The sequence below is a fragment of the Carlito syrichta genome, unplaced genomic scaffold (genome assembly GCF_000164805.1).
Source record: "Carlito syrichta isolate Samal-C Ts95f unplaced genomic scaffold, Tarsius_syrichta-2.0.1 Scaffold118752, whole genome shotgun sequence".
In the NCBI taxonomy this organism is placed as follows: Eukaryota; Metazoa; Chordata; class Mammalia; order Primates; family Tarsiidae; genus Carlito; species Carlito syrichta.
This window is the reverse complement of record NW_007062848.1, coordinates 5765-25601: the sequence shown is the minus strand read 5'-3', so window position 1 is coordinate 25601 and position 19837 is coordinate 5765. Positions and strand designations below refer to the sequence as shown.

The 19837-nt window shown below is 42.8% G+C and overlaps 1 protein-coding gene across 1 annotated transcript in view; it reads right to left on the bottom strand.

Moving 5' to 3' along the window:
• Window positions 1–16714, bottom strand: part of TMC7 (transmembrane channel like 7) — a 29531-nt gene extending 12817 nt beyond the window's left edge. The window contains exons 1-6 of the mRNA XM_008047940.1: window positions 16551–16714; window positions 13640–13722; window positions 7499–7644; window positions 2993–3140; window positions 1370–1543; window positions 257–414 (exon numbers count right to left, since the gene is read on the bottom strand). Coding sequence (XP_008046131.1) covers window positions 257–414; window positions 1370–1543; window positions 2993–3140; window positions 7499–7644; window positions 13640–13722; window positions 16551–16554 — 713 coding nt within the window. The 5' untranslated portion in view covers window positions 16555–16714. The remainder of the gene's footprint in view (window positions 1–256; window positions 415–1369; window positions 1544–2992; window positions 3141–7498; window positions 7645–13639; window positions 13723–16550) is intronic.
• Window positions 16715–19837: the final 3123 nt, after the last annotated feature.

Here is a 19837-nt window from a genome sequence, read left to right as displayed (position 1 = left end):
AATCCACTCACCTCAGCCTCCCAAAGGCGTGGGATTATAGGCTGAGCCACCAAGCCCAGCGAATTGAACTTTCAAGCCAAAGATATTTCACTGCATGTACAAACGCATGCATCCATGGGGGATGTCGGAAGGTTGAGGAGGCTTCTTGGTTCAGCTGGAAAATGTGCCACAATTGATTAGCAATGTCTGCCATGGGCAAGGAGTGGGCAAATGGTGGTTGGCCTGGCATGCCTGGCATGCTCCAGTGAGGTATTACCTAAGGATGGTCAGCTGGATCTCAGAGCCTGGGGAATAATCCTCGTAGTGGATGATCTTGGCAAAGATCATCGGGGTTATAAAATTGGCCAGCGTGATCACAATAGACGGTAGGTACAAAATCAAGAGGTTCTCTCCAAAAACCATCTTGTCAATTTCCTAGGAAGATAACAACGTTTATTGGTCAGGAGTATAATAAGGGAAGTTGCAACACAAATGAATTGAACTGAAAAGACCTCAACTATGCGTGTCTGGCAAACAAACAAAACATATTTGTTAATCAACATAGCCTGCAGACATAAACTATCTCCTTTCTTAGGTGCTCACACAGAGGTATTTAGGTCCATGCTGAAAGAAAAATGAGCATTATTTAATTTGTCAGGGTGACACATCAAGAGAATCCATGTATTTTGTATAAATGGGCAATTTATTTTCAAGAAAGTAGTACTGATTGATTTGGAATAGCCATTCTCTTCTTTCATAGTTAGCAACATTTTAGCCATATAGATAGCTATCCAGAATATATATATATAGCTGCTGTTGTTGTTGTTCCTGGCCTCCCTTGTAGCTAGGTATAACCATGTGACTAAAACTGGTCAAAGGGATAGGAGTGGAAGTTTTTGGTGCAACCTCCAGGCCATGCCCTGCCAAGGAAGAGATGTGTCCTCCCTAGCCGCTTCACCGCCTTCCCTTTGGCTAGAATGTGGACGTGGTGGTAAGCTATCTTGTACCATACAAAAGAGGGCCACACCCTATGGATGCAGAGCCACAAGCTGGCTGGAACCTGGGCCCCTGATGACTGATCTCATGAAGCAGAGTCACTAGACCAACTCGGATTTTTAAAACCACTGCTATTTTAGGTAAATGGAGGCCCCAGCCAATAAGTAGAGGAGCAAGGGATAAAAACCTAGGCAGTCCAGGCTAGATTTGAATATTGCACACTTCACTTTAGAGGCCATTAACAATTTTTCTTAAAAGAGGAAACTGATCACCTCTAATTTTCAGTTATCTGTCATATCAGTTAATCTGACATCCCAAGTGTAAAACACATTTGATGATGGTATCTCCCTCACAGGCTTGCAACACACTTAGCATCACGCTTATCTTTACTTACCTTTTTCATGTGTTCTTGCGAGAAGATAGTCGCTATGTAGATTGCATAAAAGCACGCCCCTAAAACGGCCAGGACAACACAGTTTAGAAACAGTCTCAACAAGTAAATGCGTATCGTTTCCTCTGAGGTCCTTTCTGCTATTTTCTGCCGTATTCTTTCCTCCTCCAGATCTGCCTGAGGATCAAAGAAAACTCATTTGTGAGCGTGGGATGAAGGGACATTCAGGTAAGATTCCTTATCCTCACCCATCCATCTTGAAGACTGCTCTTAAATATGCATCTCCAAGCTGGGCTCGGTGGCTCAGCCTGTAATCCCGTGCCTTTGGGAGGCTGAGATGAGTGGATTGTCTGAGCCCACGGGTTCGAGACCCGCCTGGGCAGCAAGACCTCATCTCTACAATAAATCAAAAAATCAGTTGTGCATGGTACCACGTGCCTGTAATTCCGGCTGCTTGGAAGGCTGAGGCAGAAGGATCGCCGGAGCCCAGCAGGTTGAGGCTGCGGTGGCCGGGAGCGGCCACTGCACTCCAGTCTGGGCGACAGAGTGAGACTCCAACTCAAAAAATATAAATATATATTCATGTCCCCTAAGATATCTTCCCAGACTAAGCTCAAGTAGGTTTTTGGTTTTTGAGATGGGGTCTTGCTCTGTTGCCCAGGCTGGAGTGTAGTGGTGTAATCATAACTCACTTCATCCTTAAACTCGTGGGCTCAAACAATTCTCCCACCTCAGCCACCTGAATAGCTGGGAGTACAGGCGTGCACCACCATGCCTGCCTGGATAATTTTTTGGGGGGTAGAGACAAGGTCTTGCTATGGCACCCAGGCTGGTCTCCAACTCATGGCCTCAAGTGATCCTCCTGCCTCGACCTCCCAAAGCTGCTGTGTCTGGTCCAACTAGTTTTTATATCTACTTAAGGCCCAAGTCACGGTAGAACCTCCTGTTTAAGACTACAATCAGGTTTTGCAATTCTGTGAAAACAGATCTATAATCTATCCATGACATTATTTATATAGAGTATAAGTCATTTCTTCAAACAGCATGTAGGTGAGTATTGCTATTTTTCTTTTATCCAATATGGTGGTCTCTGCTTTTAATAGGAGAATCCAATCTGTTTATATTTAGTATAAGAAATAACACATTTGATTTGATTTCTTCTACCTTATTAAGCTTCTGGTTTACATGTCCCCCTTCCTTTTCTCTGATGGGTTTGATCAAGATGCTATCCATGACTCCTCTAATTCTATTAATTTGGACATTATCTCACACTTTTTCATACACTCTCCATTCTATCCTATAATCATAACATTCCCTCTTAGTCTCTTTTCTCATGGTGTAAAAGCAGTGTTTACGACAGGTTTTCATCAGGTAGAAAGGTCACAGGGGGTAGAGAGGAGACACCATCTCCTCTCAGCCACTGCGTGTCCCTACACCCCTTCCCAATGCCAGTTCACCAGTGCCTCTGATGGCTCCGAGACCATCAACCCCAGTAAGCAGTTCGCTGCAAAAAGCTCTTGTGACAGCCTGGCCCCCACCAAGATCCTCTGCAGACTGCAAACTCAGCCTCCCACGACATGGCCTTGCCCCTGAGGACCCTGCCTGGGAAAACCCAGTGGCACTCACTCGGAGCTCGTACCGCAGGCTGCTGTGCTTCAGGTTCGCTGTGCTGCGGTTGGTGATGCCGAAGTCCCAGCCTGCGAAGATCTTGTTGCAGTAGCTCTGGAAGTGCTCCTCGCTCCGGATCAAGTTGATTTTGAACCCTTCCACCGACCTGACCCCAAAACACAAATGTCCAACTTAGAATAACGACTGCAAAAGAGAGACCCGCGAATTGGTTTCATCTAAAATGTAAAAAGCTAGACAGGGTGCGTTTTCGGCCTGACATGGACAAGTTTTGGACCATTTGTAATATATGTGGCAGTGAACCAGGTTATCTCACAAGTGAAATAATTTTTTTTTAATCCATTGAATGCCTTGTACCACAGCTGGAATAAAATCCAAACTCTTCAGTACAGTCTAAAGATCTCGTGAGACTCAGCTCTGCCGTCTTTTCTCCCATGTAACTGCCCTTGGCAGTTCTCACTGCCAGCCTCAGAGTTCCCCCGACTCTTCCCATGGCTGGTTTCCTTCCTATCCTTCAGTTCAAATATGATCTCTCACTTCCCCATCTAAAGCTTCCATCTCCCACTGCAAGTCAGTCCCTTTTATTTCCTTCACAGCAACAGTCCTAATCATCAATGATCTTATTAATCTGTTGACCATCTGTAGCCCCTTCCTCTGATGACATTTTAAATTCCTTGAGGGCAGGTGTCCTATCTTGCCACCTTCACATCCAAAATGTCCGGATCATAATATGGTCCATATGAAACTGATGGAGAAATGAATGAATAGATGACTTAAGCAGTAAGTTAAACAAATGCTGAGCAAAATCACCTATTTAGGCCAGATCGAACTCTGATGCACATTTTTATTCATTCAAATGTTTCATGGAAAACATACACCCTGGCACTTGATGCTTTAAAATACCAAATGCCAGGCAGGAGCAGTGGCTCACACCTGTAATCCCAGCACTTTGGGAGGCAGAGGAGAGAGGATTGCCTGAGCCCATGGGTTCAAGACTAGTCTGGGCAACTTGGCAAGACCTCACCTCTACAGTAAATTAAAAAAAAAAAAATTAGTTCCAGCTACTTGGAAAGCTGAGGCAGAATGATCACCCGAGCACAGCAGGTCGAGGCTGCCATGAGCATGCCACTGCACTCCAGCCTGGGTGGCAGAGTGAGACTCCAATTCAAAAAATAAATTAAAATAAAATGAAACACCAGATGCCATACTTAGTCCTCTGTAGATGAAATAGGTTACTTTTATAATTTTCTAGAGGCGTGAAGTCAATATAAGTGGAAGCAATTGTTGCAATCAGCTATTCTGCCTAGAACCACCTGGGATGCTTTCCCAGAATGCAGATTCCCAAATAGTTTCCTACCCTGAAATTTTCAATTCAATAGGTCCCATGTGAGCTCCGGAAATATGCCATTTTATGAAGCACATGGTGACCTATCATAGCTGAAAACCTCTGCTTTAGACCAAACCTACATTTTGCAGCTCTTCGAAGAGGCTAATATTCAAAGAAGGGGAAAATATTTCCCTAGATCCAGAGAGTTGAATGGCAGAACTGGTGTTCACCTGATGGTGGTGGTAATTTTAATTTATAAATGTCTGTAAGGTGCTAAGGCACAGGGCTGAGGGCTCCAATCACCTGCCTTGTGTCTATCGGTCCTCCCAACAGCCCTTCCACATGTGCACATTTCACAGATGAAGAAAAGGAGGCTCAAAGAGGGGAAGTGATGCGCGAACCTTGGCCTCTGGACTCCAAAGCCCATGCTCATTGTCACTCTGTGGCTCTCCCTCCTTCCAGGGCCACAGCAGGTTTTCTCTTGTTACATCACACCCAGCCCTCCCTTCACGATCTTCCCCAGGAAGTGATAAAGACCCTGAGGTTGGAGAGCTTGAGCCAGCGGATTTGCTGTGTGGCCAATAAACCATATTCACTCTTCAGGGCCCCTTCCAGATCCCTGGGAGACTCTGGCAATACATTCATATGGTCTTTGTTTGCTTTTATCATTTACAAAAGATATTTTCATATTCTTTGTCTTTTATCTTTATCTTTTCTTTTCTTTTTTTTTTTGAGTCAAGGTCTCACTCTGTTGCCCAGGCCAGGCTGCAGTGGCACAGTCATGGCTCACCACAGCCTTGAACTCCTGGGCTCAGGCAATCCTCCTGCCTCAGTCTTCTGAGTAGCTAGGACTCAGGCACACATCACCACACCCAGCTAATTTTTTTTTTTTTGGTAGAGATGAGATCTCGCTATGTTGCCTAGGCTGGTCTCAAACTCCTGGCTCATGCAATTTTCCTACCTCGGTCACCCAAAGTGCTGGGACTACAGATGCAAGTTACAGTACCTGGCCTCATAGTCTCTGTCTCAAAGATAGCCCCTCCAAGTTGTCTACACTGCAGGCCCATAAAGATTGGATCTTCTGCCACGATCACAGAGCAGCCAAGCTAGAACCAACATTTCTCTACTGAACATCTCTCTGCCCCTCAAAAGGAGCCTCTGCTTATTCTCATCAGTATACCATCCACGGGTGGGGAATGGGCACACACCAGTTAATGTTCATCTCATTGGTTGTGACTCAGGATACAAGTGCCCAGCTGGGCTCTAAGGTTTCTTTAGTGGTGGCAAATCTTGGTCCTCATGGAGGGCAAAATCAGTCCCCAATACCCTGGTCTCTTCTGCACCTGTGATAAGAAACTTCACATCCCCATGACTTACAACACTGCACATGCTCTCACAGGGACAATCAAGTGGGCAAGAAAGGGGTCCATCCGTGACGCTCTATACCAAGCAATCCCCTGGGGCAGACAGGGATCTGCCCATTAAAAATTTGCAATTTGAGCTGGGCACAGTGGTTCATGCCCGTAATCAGAGCACTTCGGAAAGCTAAGGTGGGAGGATTGCTTGAAGCCAGGAGCTCGAGGCCAACATCCCATCTCTACAAAAAAATTTTTTTAAATAGTGGGGCATGGCAGCACACACCTGTAGTCTCAGCTACTGGGGAGGCTGAGGCAGGAGGATCACTTAAGCTCAGAAGTTGAAGACCAGCCTGGGCAACATAGGGAAACTCCATCTCTTAAAAAAAACCAAACAAACAAAAAAAAAACTGTGGCTAGTCTCTTTTAGTACAATGTCATTGCTGGAAAGTGGCTGCCCAACTAGGGGCAACATTTCCCAGCCTCCCTTGCAGTTAGCTTTGGTTGTGCGACTGAATTTTAGCCAATGGGAGGTGAGTGATATGCACCACTTTCACGTCTGGTCTATAAATACCTTCCATGTGGTACTTCCCCATGGCTGTTTTCCCTTCCCAGTCCTCAGCAGGACCTTCAAAGTTATGTGCTAAAGGCTGAACTTTGGTCAGCTTGAGTCCCAGAACACTACGAAAAGAATTCTACCACATTAACATGTGCTCCTACCCAGAACCGCCATGTAAAAAAAACACAACTTCTACTGTGGTTGGGTCCCCGTACCTTTTGGGACAGTTTTTTGTTTTGTTTTGTTTTTTTAAGGAATTAATCCTCCTCTCTTTTCTTGAGAATTCCTATCACTAAACCACTTAGCTACCCTGGAGAAAGCTATGTTGTCCTATGACCCTACCCCCTGGCCACGGTTGAAGGTTGGGAAGCTGAATGAAGCTTAGTCAACAAGTCTCTTCATAGGATTTCTGTACCTGTGACCCAGGGAGTCATTGGCTGATGACAACTATAAGATGCTCCACTTGGCACCATTTAAGGAAGCTGCTGACCTACAGCCATAGTTTTAAAACAGAAAAAAAAAGGGGGGCCAGGTGTGCTAGCTCACGCCTGTAATCCCAACACTTTGGGAGGCTGAGGTGGGAGGATTGCTTGAGCCCAGGAGTTCAGGACCAGCCTACACAACACAGAAAGACATTGTCTCTACAAAAAGTATATATTAAAAAATTAGCTGATCTTAGTTACTCAGGAGGCTGAGGTGAGAGGATCAACTGAGCCTAGGAAGTCAAGGCTGTGGTAAACTGTGGATTGTGCACTCCACCCTGGGTGACAGAGATATCCCAACTCAGAAAAAAAAGAAAAGAAAAGAAAAGAAGGAAGCTGCATTAAAAAAAATCAAAGACAAGGAAACCCTTGCATTTGATAACGTTCCTAGCCATAGCCGCCTCTTTGTCCCTCCTATAACTTGAGTTTCCTCCTTCCTTGGTTCTCTGAGTTACTCACTTCCCCTTTGTCCCAGTTAGCCAGAGTTGGGTGTCTTCCATTAATAACCCGTGGAGATTTAGTTAACATACACACCAGAGCAAAGAGAAGGTGTGCATAAGGGGTGAGATTGCCAGATGTGCTCAGTAATGACGGGGTGAGGAACTCCAGACCGATCCCGACTTGTTTCCTCCAGGTCTTCTCAGCTCACAAACCTTTTCCCACAGAGCCCAAGCCCAGACTCTGCTCATACTTTGGGCAATGGCCCCCAAGCTCCCAGACCTTCAACACAACCCAGCCTTCCAGGGTAATTCAGAGAGTACGCAGTGACAAGGCAGACTTTACCTTTTCACTATCCACAGAAGGCTCAGGGCTAGGTAGACAATTGTGCTTAACAAATAAGCCAGGGGCAGATCGTAAGTGAAGTTCTGAAATTTCACCCCATCAATGGTATAATGTCCATAAAAGAGGCCGGTCTCCTCCAAGAAACCCTGAAATAGAGTCAAGGGCACGATGTCAGACTGGTCAGCTCATTGCAGGGAACCGGAAGAACAGTCCTTGCGTCAAGGAACTCACATTTCAGTTCCTTGTTCATCCCTGAATCCATAGAGACCAGAATAGCCCCAGAGGTATAGCAGGTAATCAGCTAGTGTCGGGGAAATAAAGCACTGATAAAACCTCAGCATTAAAAATGCACAGGTACCAACCCAAAACTGAAATTAGGAACAAAATCCCATGTGCCATAGCACCAAGAAGAATAAAACACTTAGGACTAAATTTAACAAAACAAATACAATTTTTTAAAATTGTGTCGGAATCTCACTGTCACCCAGGCTGGAGTACAGTGGCACAATCACAGCTCACTGTAGCCTCAACCTCCTGGGCTCAAGTGATCCTCCAGCCTCAGACCCCTGGCCTTAATTCAGCCTTAAAAAGGAAGGAAATCCTGTCACAACATGGATTAACCTTGAGAACATTATGGTCAGTGAAATAATTCAGTCACAAAAGACAAATACTCTAAGCTTTCATTTATATATGAGGTATCAAAGTAGTCAAAGTTGGCCCTGTGCAGTGGCCCATGCCTGCAATCCCAGCATTCTGAAAGACTGAGGTGGGTGAATTGCTTGACCAGCAGTTCAAGACCAGCCTGGGCAACACAGCAAAACCTCATCTCTACAAAAAAAATAAAATAAATAAGCCAGGTGTGGTGTGCGTGCCTGGAGTCCCAGGGGGAATGATATAGCCTGAGCCCAGGAAGTCGAAGCTGCGGTGAGCCATGATTGTGCTACTGCACTCCACACTGGGTGACAAAGTGAGACCCCGACTCAATAAATAAATAGCCCATCAAATTCATAGAAACAGTTAAGTAGAATGATCGTTGCTAGGGACTGCCAGAAAGGAACAAAGGGGAATTGATGTTTAATAGGTAAAGAGCTTCAAATTTGCCAAGACGAACAGTGCTAGAGATCTGTTTCACAATACTGTGAATACATCTAACACTGCTGCATTGTACACTTAAAAATGGTTAAATGGTCAATTTTATGTTATGTGTTTTTACCACAACAAAAGTCCTCAAATTCTTTTTTTTTTTGGAAAGAGTCTCATATTCTTAGATTTGGCAATGGGCTCCTAATTATACCAAAAGCATAAGCAACAAAAGAAAAAATAAATTGAACTTTATTGAGATTAAACACTTTTGTGTTTCAAAGGATGTTAGCAAGTTATGAAGCCATGAAAAGACAATTCACAGGATTGGAGAAAATATCTGTAAACAATATATCTGATAAGGCATTTGTATCTAGAATATATAAATAATTCTTACAACTTAACAAGAAAAAGACAGATAATCTACTTTAAAAATGAGAAAAGGATCCAAATAGACATTTATCTAAAAGAAGATATGCAAGACTAGGTGCAGTGGCTCAGACCCATAATCCCAGCATTTTGGGAGGCCAAAACAAGTGGACTGCTTGAGCCCAGGAGTTTGAGATCAGCCTGTGCAACACAGCCAGACCTTGTCTCTACAACGACAATAACAAAAAAGTTAGCTGGGTGTGGAGGCATGCACCTGTAGTCCCAGCTACTTGGGAGGCTGAGGCAGAAGGATCACCCAAGCCTGGGAGGCCAAGATTATGGTGAGCCACGATTGTACTATTGCACTTCAACCTGGGCGAGTGACAGAGTAAGACCGCGACTCAAAAAAAAAAAAAAAAAAAGAAGATATATAAATGGCCAATAAACACTTGAAAAGCTGCACAACATTATTAGTCATTAGAAAAATGCAAATCAAAACCACAATGGGATACCACTTCACACAACCTAGCATAGTTGTCATTTAAAAGTGAGATAATAACAAGACAATATCTCCATGTTGGCAAGGACATGGAGAACTGGAGCTATCATGGGCTACTGGTGGGAATGTAAAATAATGTGGCCAATTTAGAATAGTCTGCAAAATTATTCCTCAAAAAGTTAGACATAGTGTTCCAATTCGACCCAGGATTCCACTCTTTAGGTATATACCCAAGGGAAATAAAAGCGTGTATCCATACAACAGCAGTATTATTCATAATAACCAAAAGATGGAAACAATTCATGTCCATCATAGGTGGATAAACAAAATGTGGTATAGAATACAATGGACTACTATTCAGCCATAAGAAGAAATGAAGTTCTGACGCATGCTACGACATGGATGAACCTTGGAAACATTATGTGAAGAGAAAGGAGTCCATCACAAAATACCATATGTTGTATAATTCCTTTTACATTAAATGTCCTAAACAGGCAACTTAGAGACAGAAAGACTAACAGTTTGCTTAGGGCTGGTTAGGTGGAGACAGAAGTAATAGCCAAAGGATATGGGTTTCTTTCTTTTTTTTTTTTTTTGAGTTGTTGTCTCACTTCATCGCCCAGGCTGGAGTGCAGTGGCACACTCACAGCCACCCCAGCATACTTGCTGGGCTCCAGTGATCCTTTGGCTTCAACCTTCCAAGTAGCCGGAACTAAAGGCACAGGCTACCATGCCTGGCTAATTTTTTATTTATTGTAGAGACGAGGTCTCGCCAAGTTGCCCAGGCTAGTCTCGAATTCGCAGGCTCAGACTTCCCAAAGTGCTGGGATTATAGGCTGAGCTACCAAGCCCGGCCAAGTTTCTTTTTAAGGTGATGAAAAGGTTCTAAAATTGACTGTGGAAATTGTTGCACAACTCTGAATACACTAAAAATCTTTATATTGTAAGTTTTAAATGGATGAATTGTATGGTACGTGAATCATATCTCAGTAAAGCTGTTATTTAAAAAATACAAAGGTACCCTTTGGGAAAAATAGCACAGAAAAGTCTCTGATTTTTTTTTTTAATTGGGGTCTCACCCTGTCAGGCAGGATGGAGTGCAGTGGTACAATTGCAGCTCACTGCAGTTTCAACTTCGTGGGCTCAGGTAATCCTTCCACCTCAGTCTTCCAAGCAGCTGGGAATACAGGTATGTGTCACCATGCCCAGTTAATTTTTAATTGTTTTTTTGTAGAGACGTGGTCTCACTATGTTGCTCAGGATGTTCTTGAACTCCTGGGCTCAAGTAATCCTCCTGCCTCGGCCTCCCAAAGTACTGGGATTATAGGTATTAAGCCACTGTACCGGGCCATGTCTCTGACTTCTTATTGAACAGAAGACCTCAATTATCTTCTTGAATGGCAGAGAAATTCCAGAAGCATGAAATAGAGAACAGATACATAGAAAACAGAAGCAGTAGAAGTAGTACACAGATGGTCCCTACAGCATTATTTATAAAGGGAGGAAAAGGGAGTAATTAGAATGTCCATCAATAGAGAACTTGCTAGATCATGAAAAATCCTTGTGATGAAATATTGAGCAAGATCATGTAAGGGCACAACAAAAACTCAAGAAGACTGTGAATCATGGTATTAAAGATTTGGTGAACTCTAGGAAGGGATTCTTTCACCTTTACTCTATAAATTCTATATTTTTCTTTTATTACTTGAGTAATTAAGTACATATTTTAATAGGAAAGAAAAAGTAGAAACAGAAGATTCTATATTCTCTTCAATGTTCCCAATGGCTGAGCATCAAGCCATAAAAACTTGTCCAACTATGTGAAACCTGTTTTATGTTGCCCCAGGTTGATATAAGGGCTATCAGTAATCTCTCCCTCAAAATAATACAACATGACAGGGAAAAGATCCACTGAGTCTGGAAAATAAATTTCCTGATTTGATAATGACCTTGACTCAATTGTTTCCAAAAAAAGACAAGCTCCCGATTGACCTCTCTGGCCCTCTTTCACTATTTAGGTTTAAATTATTAACAATCAAATTAAATTAAAATTCAGATTCTCAGCCATACCAGCCACATCTCAAGTGCCCAAGAGTTAACGGTTCTCATGTGATCCAGCACAGCTCTACAACATTCTCTAGAACACTGCAGAAAGTTCTTTTGGACAAGGAGGTTCTATATTATGCTTCCTTTATTAATTATTTATGATCAATTAATAAATTGATCATAAATTATAATCAATTCTTTAGCTTACATCCCCCAAGAGAAGTTTGTCTGTAAATCTTCACACACCATAATCTTCTTCCTTATAGGAAAGATTTTATAGACGAGACAGCCGACTCGTCTATAAAAGCCGACAAACTTCTCTTGGGGGATGTAAGCTAAAGAAAAGGGGCTAGCCTGGACAACATAGCGAAACTCTGTCTCTACAAAAAATTTAAAAGTTAGCCAGGCGTTGTGGTGTATACCTGTGGTCCCAACTACATGGGAGGGCTGAGATGGGAGGATGGATTGAGCCCAGAAGTTCGAGCTGCAGTGAGCCGTGATAATGCCACCTCACTCCAGGCTGGTTGAAAGAGCAAGACCTTATCTCTAAAAATAAAAATTTAAAAATTTGTAAAAAAGAAAAGAAAAAGAAAAGGTACTAACAGCAGCTCCTGGAATTTGATCCCAGTTTTGCTTTCAGTAAAAGTGTGACCTTGGGTGAGTTACTAAATTTCTTTCCTAATTTGCATAAGTCGACATTTGAACAGCTTTCATTTTCTCATTTGCATAGTGGTATTTGCTTAGCTTTCGTTTTCTCATTTGCATAGTGCACATTTGAACACCCACCCAACAATTCCTCTGCATTGTTTTCAGGAAAATATGAGATCGGAGATGAAAAAAGCACTTTTTCAAAATCAGATGCAGTGGACAATTTCAAGACTTTCTACCTATCTATTCAGAAAAGTGAAAGTTCATTGACATGGCATTTTAATACCAGTAACTTTCAAAAAGATATTTCTATTTATTTGTACTTCTCAAAGATCTGGAGCATTGGTTCTCAACCAGGGGCAATTTTGTTTCTCAGGGGACATGTGGCAGTGTCTGCAAACATCTTTGGTTGTCACAGTTGGAAGGAGGGGTGCTATGGGTATGTAGTGGGTGGAGGCCAGGGATGCAGCTCAACACAGCATGATCTGACCCAAATATAAGTAGTGCTGAGGTTGAGAAACCCTGATTTAGAGGGCGGGAATGGCCACTTTTCATAGCTGCAATCTTACCTGCCAAAAAAGTGGGATAAAAAAATGACAACATGACCAGACATGGTGGCTCACACCTATAATCCCAATGCTTTAGGAGGCCGAGGCAGGAGGATTGCTTGAGCCCAGGAGTTCAAGATGAGCCTAGACAACATAGTGAGAAATTGTCTTTATAAAAAGTGTTTTTTAAAAATTAGCTGGGTGTGGTGGCACAGGTCTGTAGTCCCAGCTACTCAGGAGGCTGAGGCAGAAGGTTCACCTGAACCCAGGAGGTTGAGGGTGTGGTGACCCATAATTGTGCCACAGCACTCCAGTCTGGGTGACAGAGTAAGACCCTGACTCAAAAAAAACAAAGAGAAAAGAAAAGAAAACACACAAAATCATTTTTTGAGAAGGTAATTAAAAATCTTTTAGAACCATTATAAGAACAAATGAAAATGTAAAATTTCATTTTATAGCAGGGGGTGTTAACCTGGCACTATGGGATTTCTGGGAATCGATGCACGTTAGTGCGCAAGGTGTGCATGTAATACATGTGAGTCTGTGCGTCACACACGTCTCCCTGGAAGGAAGAGCCATAGCTTTCAGCCACGCAGTCCAGGACCTCAAAACGTCAAGAGGTTTTTCAGTGTCAGAGAAATTTTAAAAATTCTATCTGGGTTCATTTCCACGGAAGCTTCTTTCTGGAGGGGAACTACATATTTTGTGGCAGATCAATATGAAGGGGGCGAGGACGAGGAGAAGGCCGTGGCTGAAGTGACAAAGTTCAATTTCCCGTCATTCCAGCAAGGGGTGGGGAACACAGTCTTTGCTGATGAAATGGCCACAAATCCTGTTTTTTGTTCTGTTTCTTGTGTCAGCTCTCATGCAGACATTCAGGACACTGATCTTGAAATCAACCAATTTTTAAAGCACTGAGGATCTAAACAGAGGATTATGTTAAATACTTACAGTGCCAGAAAGCAAGTCTATTATATAGCTGTAAAAGTAAATGAGTCCAGAGCTGCTGATTGGATATACTGTACATTGTATATCTGTAAAACAAAAACAAGAACACCAGTGGAAACAGTTTAACAGTCCCTGTACCTTGTCTGTTTATCACAATGTGTCTATAAAGCACCCACAGTCAAATCCCAATGTGTCAAGCCCAGTGGCAATTTCTTTTGTTTCTAGTATTTCCTTCACTATTCTCCCTAAATATCTGGGGATCTATGTTTTTTCTATACTATTTTTTTTTTTGAGTCAGGGTCTCACTCTGTCACCCAGGCTAGAGTGCAGTGGCATGATCATAGCTCACCGCAGCCTCTAACTCCTGGGCTTAAGCAATCAAGCTCCTATGTCAGCTCTTGAGTAGCTGGGACTATAGGCATATGCCACCACACTCAGCTAATTTTTTTTTTTTTTTGCAGAGAGGAGTTCTCACTATGTTGACTAGGCTGGTCTCAAACTCCTGGGTTCAAGCAATCCTCCCACCTCCACCTCTCAATGTGCTGGAATTTTATGCACAAGCCACCATGCCTGGCCTTTCCTCTGCATTTTTTATGTGGGTCCACACACAGAACTTTTTTCTCCTTGTATGTGTGTTTTGTGTTTTTGTGATCATGTTAGCACATTTTGGGATATATGATATAATTTTATCCCACTTTAAGCATATCTAATATAAAAGATCACTACATGTATGTAAAGAAACATGTGACTTCATTCAAGAAAATATATGCATACATTTACATATGTGTAATTATCCAGGGCATTGGGTTTTTTTAGTCAGATCTCACTCTGTCACCTAGGCTGGAGTACAGTGGCACAATTATGGCGACCGCATCCTCAACTTCCTGGGCTCAGGTGATCCTTCTGCCTCAGCTTTCCAGGTAGCCAAACTACAAGTGCATGCCACCACACCTGGCTAATTTTTTTTTAATTATAGAGACGAGGGCTCACCAAGTTACCCAGGCTGGTCTTGAACCCCTGGGTTCAACCAATCCTCTTGCCTCTGCCTCCCAAAGTGCTGGGATTATAGGTGGAAGCCACCACACCCGGTGACCAGGATATTTTTTGAACATCAATTTTAGTGACTCTGCCTTATGCTTGAGCTAATTCACTGCCTCTCTGTATCAGACAGCTATGGTTGTCAACATATGGTTGTCAAACAACCTCAACATCTCAGTAACTTAAAACCCCAAGCATTTATTTTCTCACTTGTGGGTTTGCAGTGTAAGTTCATTCAGCTGATTTAGGCTGAGCAAGGAGGGACTCCGGGCTTCCAGTTGAGCTCCCATTCCCAAACAGTTGAGGTCTGTTCCACATGACTTCATTTTGGGGCCAGGGCTGAAGGGATAATGGCTCCCTGGGGAAAGTTCTTCCCATGGCAGATCACAGGGGCACAATGAGGCAAGCCAACCTCACCGAGATATTTCAAACCAGCACTTCACTAGACAAAACAAGTCACATGTCCAAACTCAATACAAGGCAAGATGCATTCCCTATGCACAGTGGGAAGTCCTGCAAAGTCACAACTACAGGGGAGTGACAAAATGGGGAAAATTACTCAATCGACCACCCCTTCTCTGGGTCTTGATTTCTGCTTTGTTAAAATAAGGGAGTTGAACCAGTTCCTCCAACGCCATTTCCAGCTCTGCCATTTGATAATTCTAACATGCATGTGTTCATTTGGTCACTCAACAAGCATTTCTTCATCACTACGCACCAGGTGGAGGTGGGGATAAAAAGATAAATAAGAAGCAGTTTCTTGAAAAGCTCACCATCAAATGGCAGAGAAAGACAAGGACAGTTAGGTTTATATAAAGGTTTATACAAAGCGCTCAAATGGATGCATGAAGACAGTGTTTTAGACAGAGGAGAGAAGCAGTCATCCCCTTTCAGGAGGAGTCAGGAAGCCTGCCATTCCACTCCTTATTCACTGTCCTCTAGCCTACAAGTCAGCAAACTGTGGGCCAAAGCTCTCCAGCAGCCTGTTTTTGTTAATAAACTTTTATTGGTACACAGCCCAGACCCATTGTCTATGGCTACTCTTGCGCTACAATGGCAGTTGAACAGTTGCAACAGAGACCTACATGGCCTACAAAGTCTAAAATATTTACTATCCAGATCTTTACAGGAAACACTTGCTGACCGGCCACACCTGACTTTTAGTTTCTCTAGTTGACTAAATTATTGCTCAGCCTGGGACATTCGCAGATGTTATCCCTCTGCTTGAAGATGCTTCATCTAGCTCCTCCATGGCTGTCTTCTCCTCACCCTTCTGGGCTCAGCTTAAATGTCCCTGCCTTCATTCAGACAGGGCTCTGGGGACCTCTCACCCTCAACTGTCCTGGTGTTCAACCTCACAGCACCTGGACTTCCCTTTCCCTCATAGACAAATTCATCATTAAATATTTGTATTGTGTGTCTACTTCCTTCACATCCATCTTTTGCGAGAGCACGTTAAAGTCATGAGTGCAGATGAGTTGCTTCCTGTTGTGCTCCAGGAGCGAGCTTGGGGTCCAGCACACAGTAGTTGCTCAATAAATATTTGCTGAAGCAATAAAGAAGCAAAGGAAGGCAAGAAGAGGAAAGGAGGGATTTCTTTGGGGAAAAGTGACGAGGCAAGTTACAAAGTATGTGCAGGGAGAGGATATGATCAAGAAAGACAATGATGAGAAGGAAGAGCTGGGAGGTGACCACAGCTGTACGTACTTAGTTTGGGCTCCATTTTCTGCAGGAGGGCCGCCTCCCTGACTCAGGTCAAGTTCCTGACTATACCGTCAGCCAAGACCTAGAATCAAGTTTCCTAGTAAAGAAAGCATTATAGCAATGCACACAGTAAAAACAACATGCTTGCCAGTAAACCAGGCCTTAGACTCACCCATGTCTTTGAATGGAATAAGCACAAAGCTGCTATTGGTGATCTTGAATTTGGTAAGCAAGACTGGGAGCAAAACCAGTGTAAAGATGATCAGAAATATCACCAAATTCAGCAACACCAGGAATCGCAAGAAGGAGAAATAGGACTGAATCCCAGTGCCAAATTTCCCTGGAAAAAAAGAAATCCAGACATCATTGACCAGGAGTGTTGATCCACTACACATTTTAGATTCAATCAGCCACAGAACGCTGAAGTTTGAGGGATCTTGGTGTGAGGAGGAAGGAAGAAACATTTTGTTTTTCCTACTGTTGGCTTTAAGACTTCACTTCCTAGTGGCTTAAATTTTCACATGGAGATCTAAAATCAGTCTTGAGTTACACATTTGAGAATGGTATGAGGAAGGGTTCAGTAGTTATCTCTTCTCGTATGAGTATCTAGTTGACTCAGCACCACTTATTGATTGCCTTTTCTGAAAATCACCTGATCATATATGTATGAATTGGTTTCTGATTGCTATCCTGTTCTATGAGTCTACTTGTCTATTCTTGTACCAATACTAGGCTGTCTTAATTATTGCAGATTTAAAATAAGACTTGATAGATAGTACTAACTGTATGTCTTTCAGCTTTGTTCTTCCTCAAAATTGTCCTAGGTACTTTTTGTCTTTTGCATTAATAGACAAATGTTAGAATCAATGTATTAATTTTCATACACACACACACACACACACACAATCTGCTGAGATTCTGATTGGGATTTTATGAAATATGTAGGTCAATTGAGGAGATGTGATATCTTTATGCTATTGAATCTTCTAATCCATGAAGATGGTATATGTATGTCTTTTTTTGGTTTCTCTCAATAATATTTCATATTTTTTGTGTAGAATTATTGCACATCTTTAGGTATAGTCCCAGGTATTTGACATTTGTTATGGCATTGTAAATTGCATCATTTAAAAAATTTCATTTTCTAAATGTTGCTGGTATAGAGAAATATAGGTTTATATGAGGGAGACCCAAACAAAATGGAATTATTTTTTGGAGGGTAGGTCCCTTGTAGTACAGTCATCCCCCCCTCCAGGCAAGTGTTCTAGAAACATACTGGCGTCAGCATGCCAACTAGTGTTGTTGTGAAAGGCTTCATTTAGCTTCAGTGAATTTTATTTTTGGAGAGTCTTTCACTGTGTTTGCCCATTTCATGATGGGTGATTTACGAGCACACCTACCCAACCATGCTAAGGGTTCAGCGTTTCTGACCCAAAATGGCATGGCCCCTGTGCCCCACCTGATCTTGCCCTGAGTGACTTTTTTTGTTTCCCCAGATGAAAAAGTCCTCAAAGGGAAACATTTTGCTGATGTGGAAGAGGTGAAACAAAAAACAGCAGAAGCACTAAAAGACATCAAAACAGACGAGTTCAAAAACTGTGTTTGGCAGTTGGAAAAGTGTCTCAGCAGGTGCATTGCATCAAATTAAGACTATTTTGAAGGTGACTGAAGTTTAAACAGGTAAGAATAAATATAAATTCTTAATAAGTAAATTATATTTTGGGGGGTTCCCCCCTCATATATAGATAGATCTTGTTAAGTTAATATATTAATTCTAATAGTTGTCTTAATTTTCTATATACATATGTCATTTGAATAAAAATGACATTTTATTTCACCCCTCTCTATTATTATCCCCTTTTCCCCATGGCATTGGCTGGGATTTCCAGGAAGATGCTGTACAGAATCTGGGATAATTAGCACCTTTTTCTCACTCTCAATCTCAGGAGAAAAGTTTCCAATATTTCACCATTAAGTAGGATGTTTGCTATAGAATTTTTTTTGTTTTTTGAGATGCACTCTCACTCTGTCGCCCAGGCTGGAGGTCATGGCCACCTCCAAGTTGCCTGGATTGGTCTCAACCCTCGGGCTCAGGCAATCCACTCTCCTCAGTCTCCCAAAGTGGTGGGATTACAGGCTAAGCCACCAAATTGGGCCTGCAATGGAATTTTTATAGATTTTTTTTTCAGATTAAGGAAGATTCCATCTATTACTTATTTGTTAGGAATGAGAACTAAAACTTGTGTTTTGTTTTGTTTTTAGAGATAGGGTCTTGCTCTGTTGCCCAGGATAGAATACAGCTCATAGCTCACTGTAACTTCAGACTCCTAGGCTCAAATGATCCTTCCGCCTTAGCCTCCCAAGTAGCTGGGACTACAGGTAGGTGCCACCATGATTGGCTAATTTCTTTTATTTTTGTAAAGACAAGGTCTCACTACATTGTCCACATTGGTCTCAAACTTCTTGGCTCAAGCAATCCTCCTGCCTCGACCTCCCAAAGTGCTGGGATTATGGGCATGAGCCACTATGCCTGACCAAGAACTGACATTTATCAATACCTCTGCATCTAATAGGATGATCATAAAATTGTACTCCTTGATTCAGTTATTTAGATGAATTACACTGATTGATTCTCAAATAGAAAACCACCCTAGCCGGGCTCGGTGGCTCAGCTTATAATCCCGCGCCTTTGGGAGGCTGAGGTGAGTGGATTGCCTGAGCCCGCGGGTTCGTGACCCGCCTGGGCAACTTGGTGAGACCTCATCTCTACAATAAAAACCAAAAATTAGCCGGGCGTGGTAGCGTGCACCTGTAGTTCCAGCTACTTGGAAGGCTGAGGCGGAAGGATCGCCGGAGCCCAGCAGGTCGAGGCTTCGGCGGCTGGGAGCGGCCACTGCACTCCAGTCTGGGTGACAGAGTGAGACTCCAACTCAAAAAAAAAGAAAAGAAAACCATCCTTCCACTAGTTGATTAAATTGCTGAGGAGAGGCAGAAAGTATTCCAAAGAGCAAGGGTGTCTGCTTGTTCTTGGTGGGGGCAAAGTACTTATCTTCAGAGACAAAGATCTAAGACAGCCACAGTCTTTTGCCTCTCTCGAATACTCAGCAACCTCCCAGAGGCAAGGAGTGTTCTTATCACACTGGCACTTCATGCCCAGAGGATCACCTAGCCAGCCAAGAAATCACAGGCCTAGAGTAACTGAAAAGAAAATCAAAGTCCCAGTTCCTGGGGAGAACCTACTTTCCATATCACACAAGCCACTTGCTGAATGAAAATCTCCATAAGGTCACCACTTAACAAAAAAGGAAGCTGGGCATAGTAGCTAAAACCTTGGACTCTGAATTTTGAATGCCTGGGTTCAAATGCCAATTCTGTTTCATCCTAGCTGAGTGAACTTGGGCAAGATCTTAACCTCTCTGAACCAATGATAAGTACCTGTATTAAAGGTTCTTGTGAGGA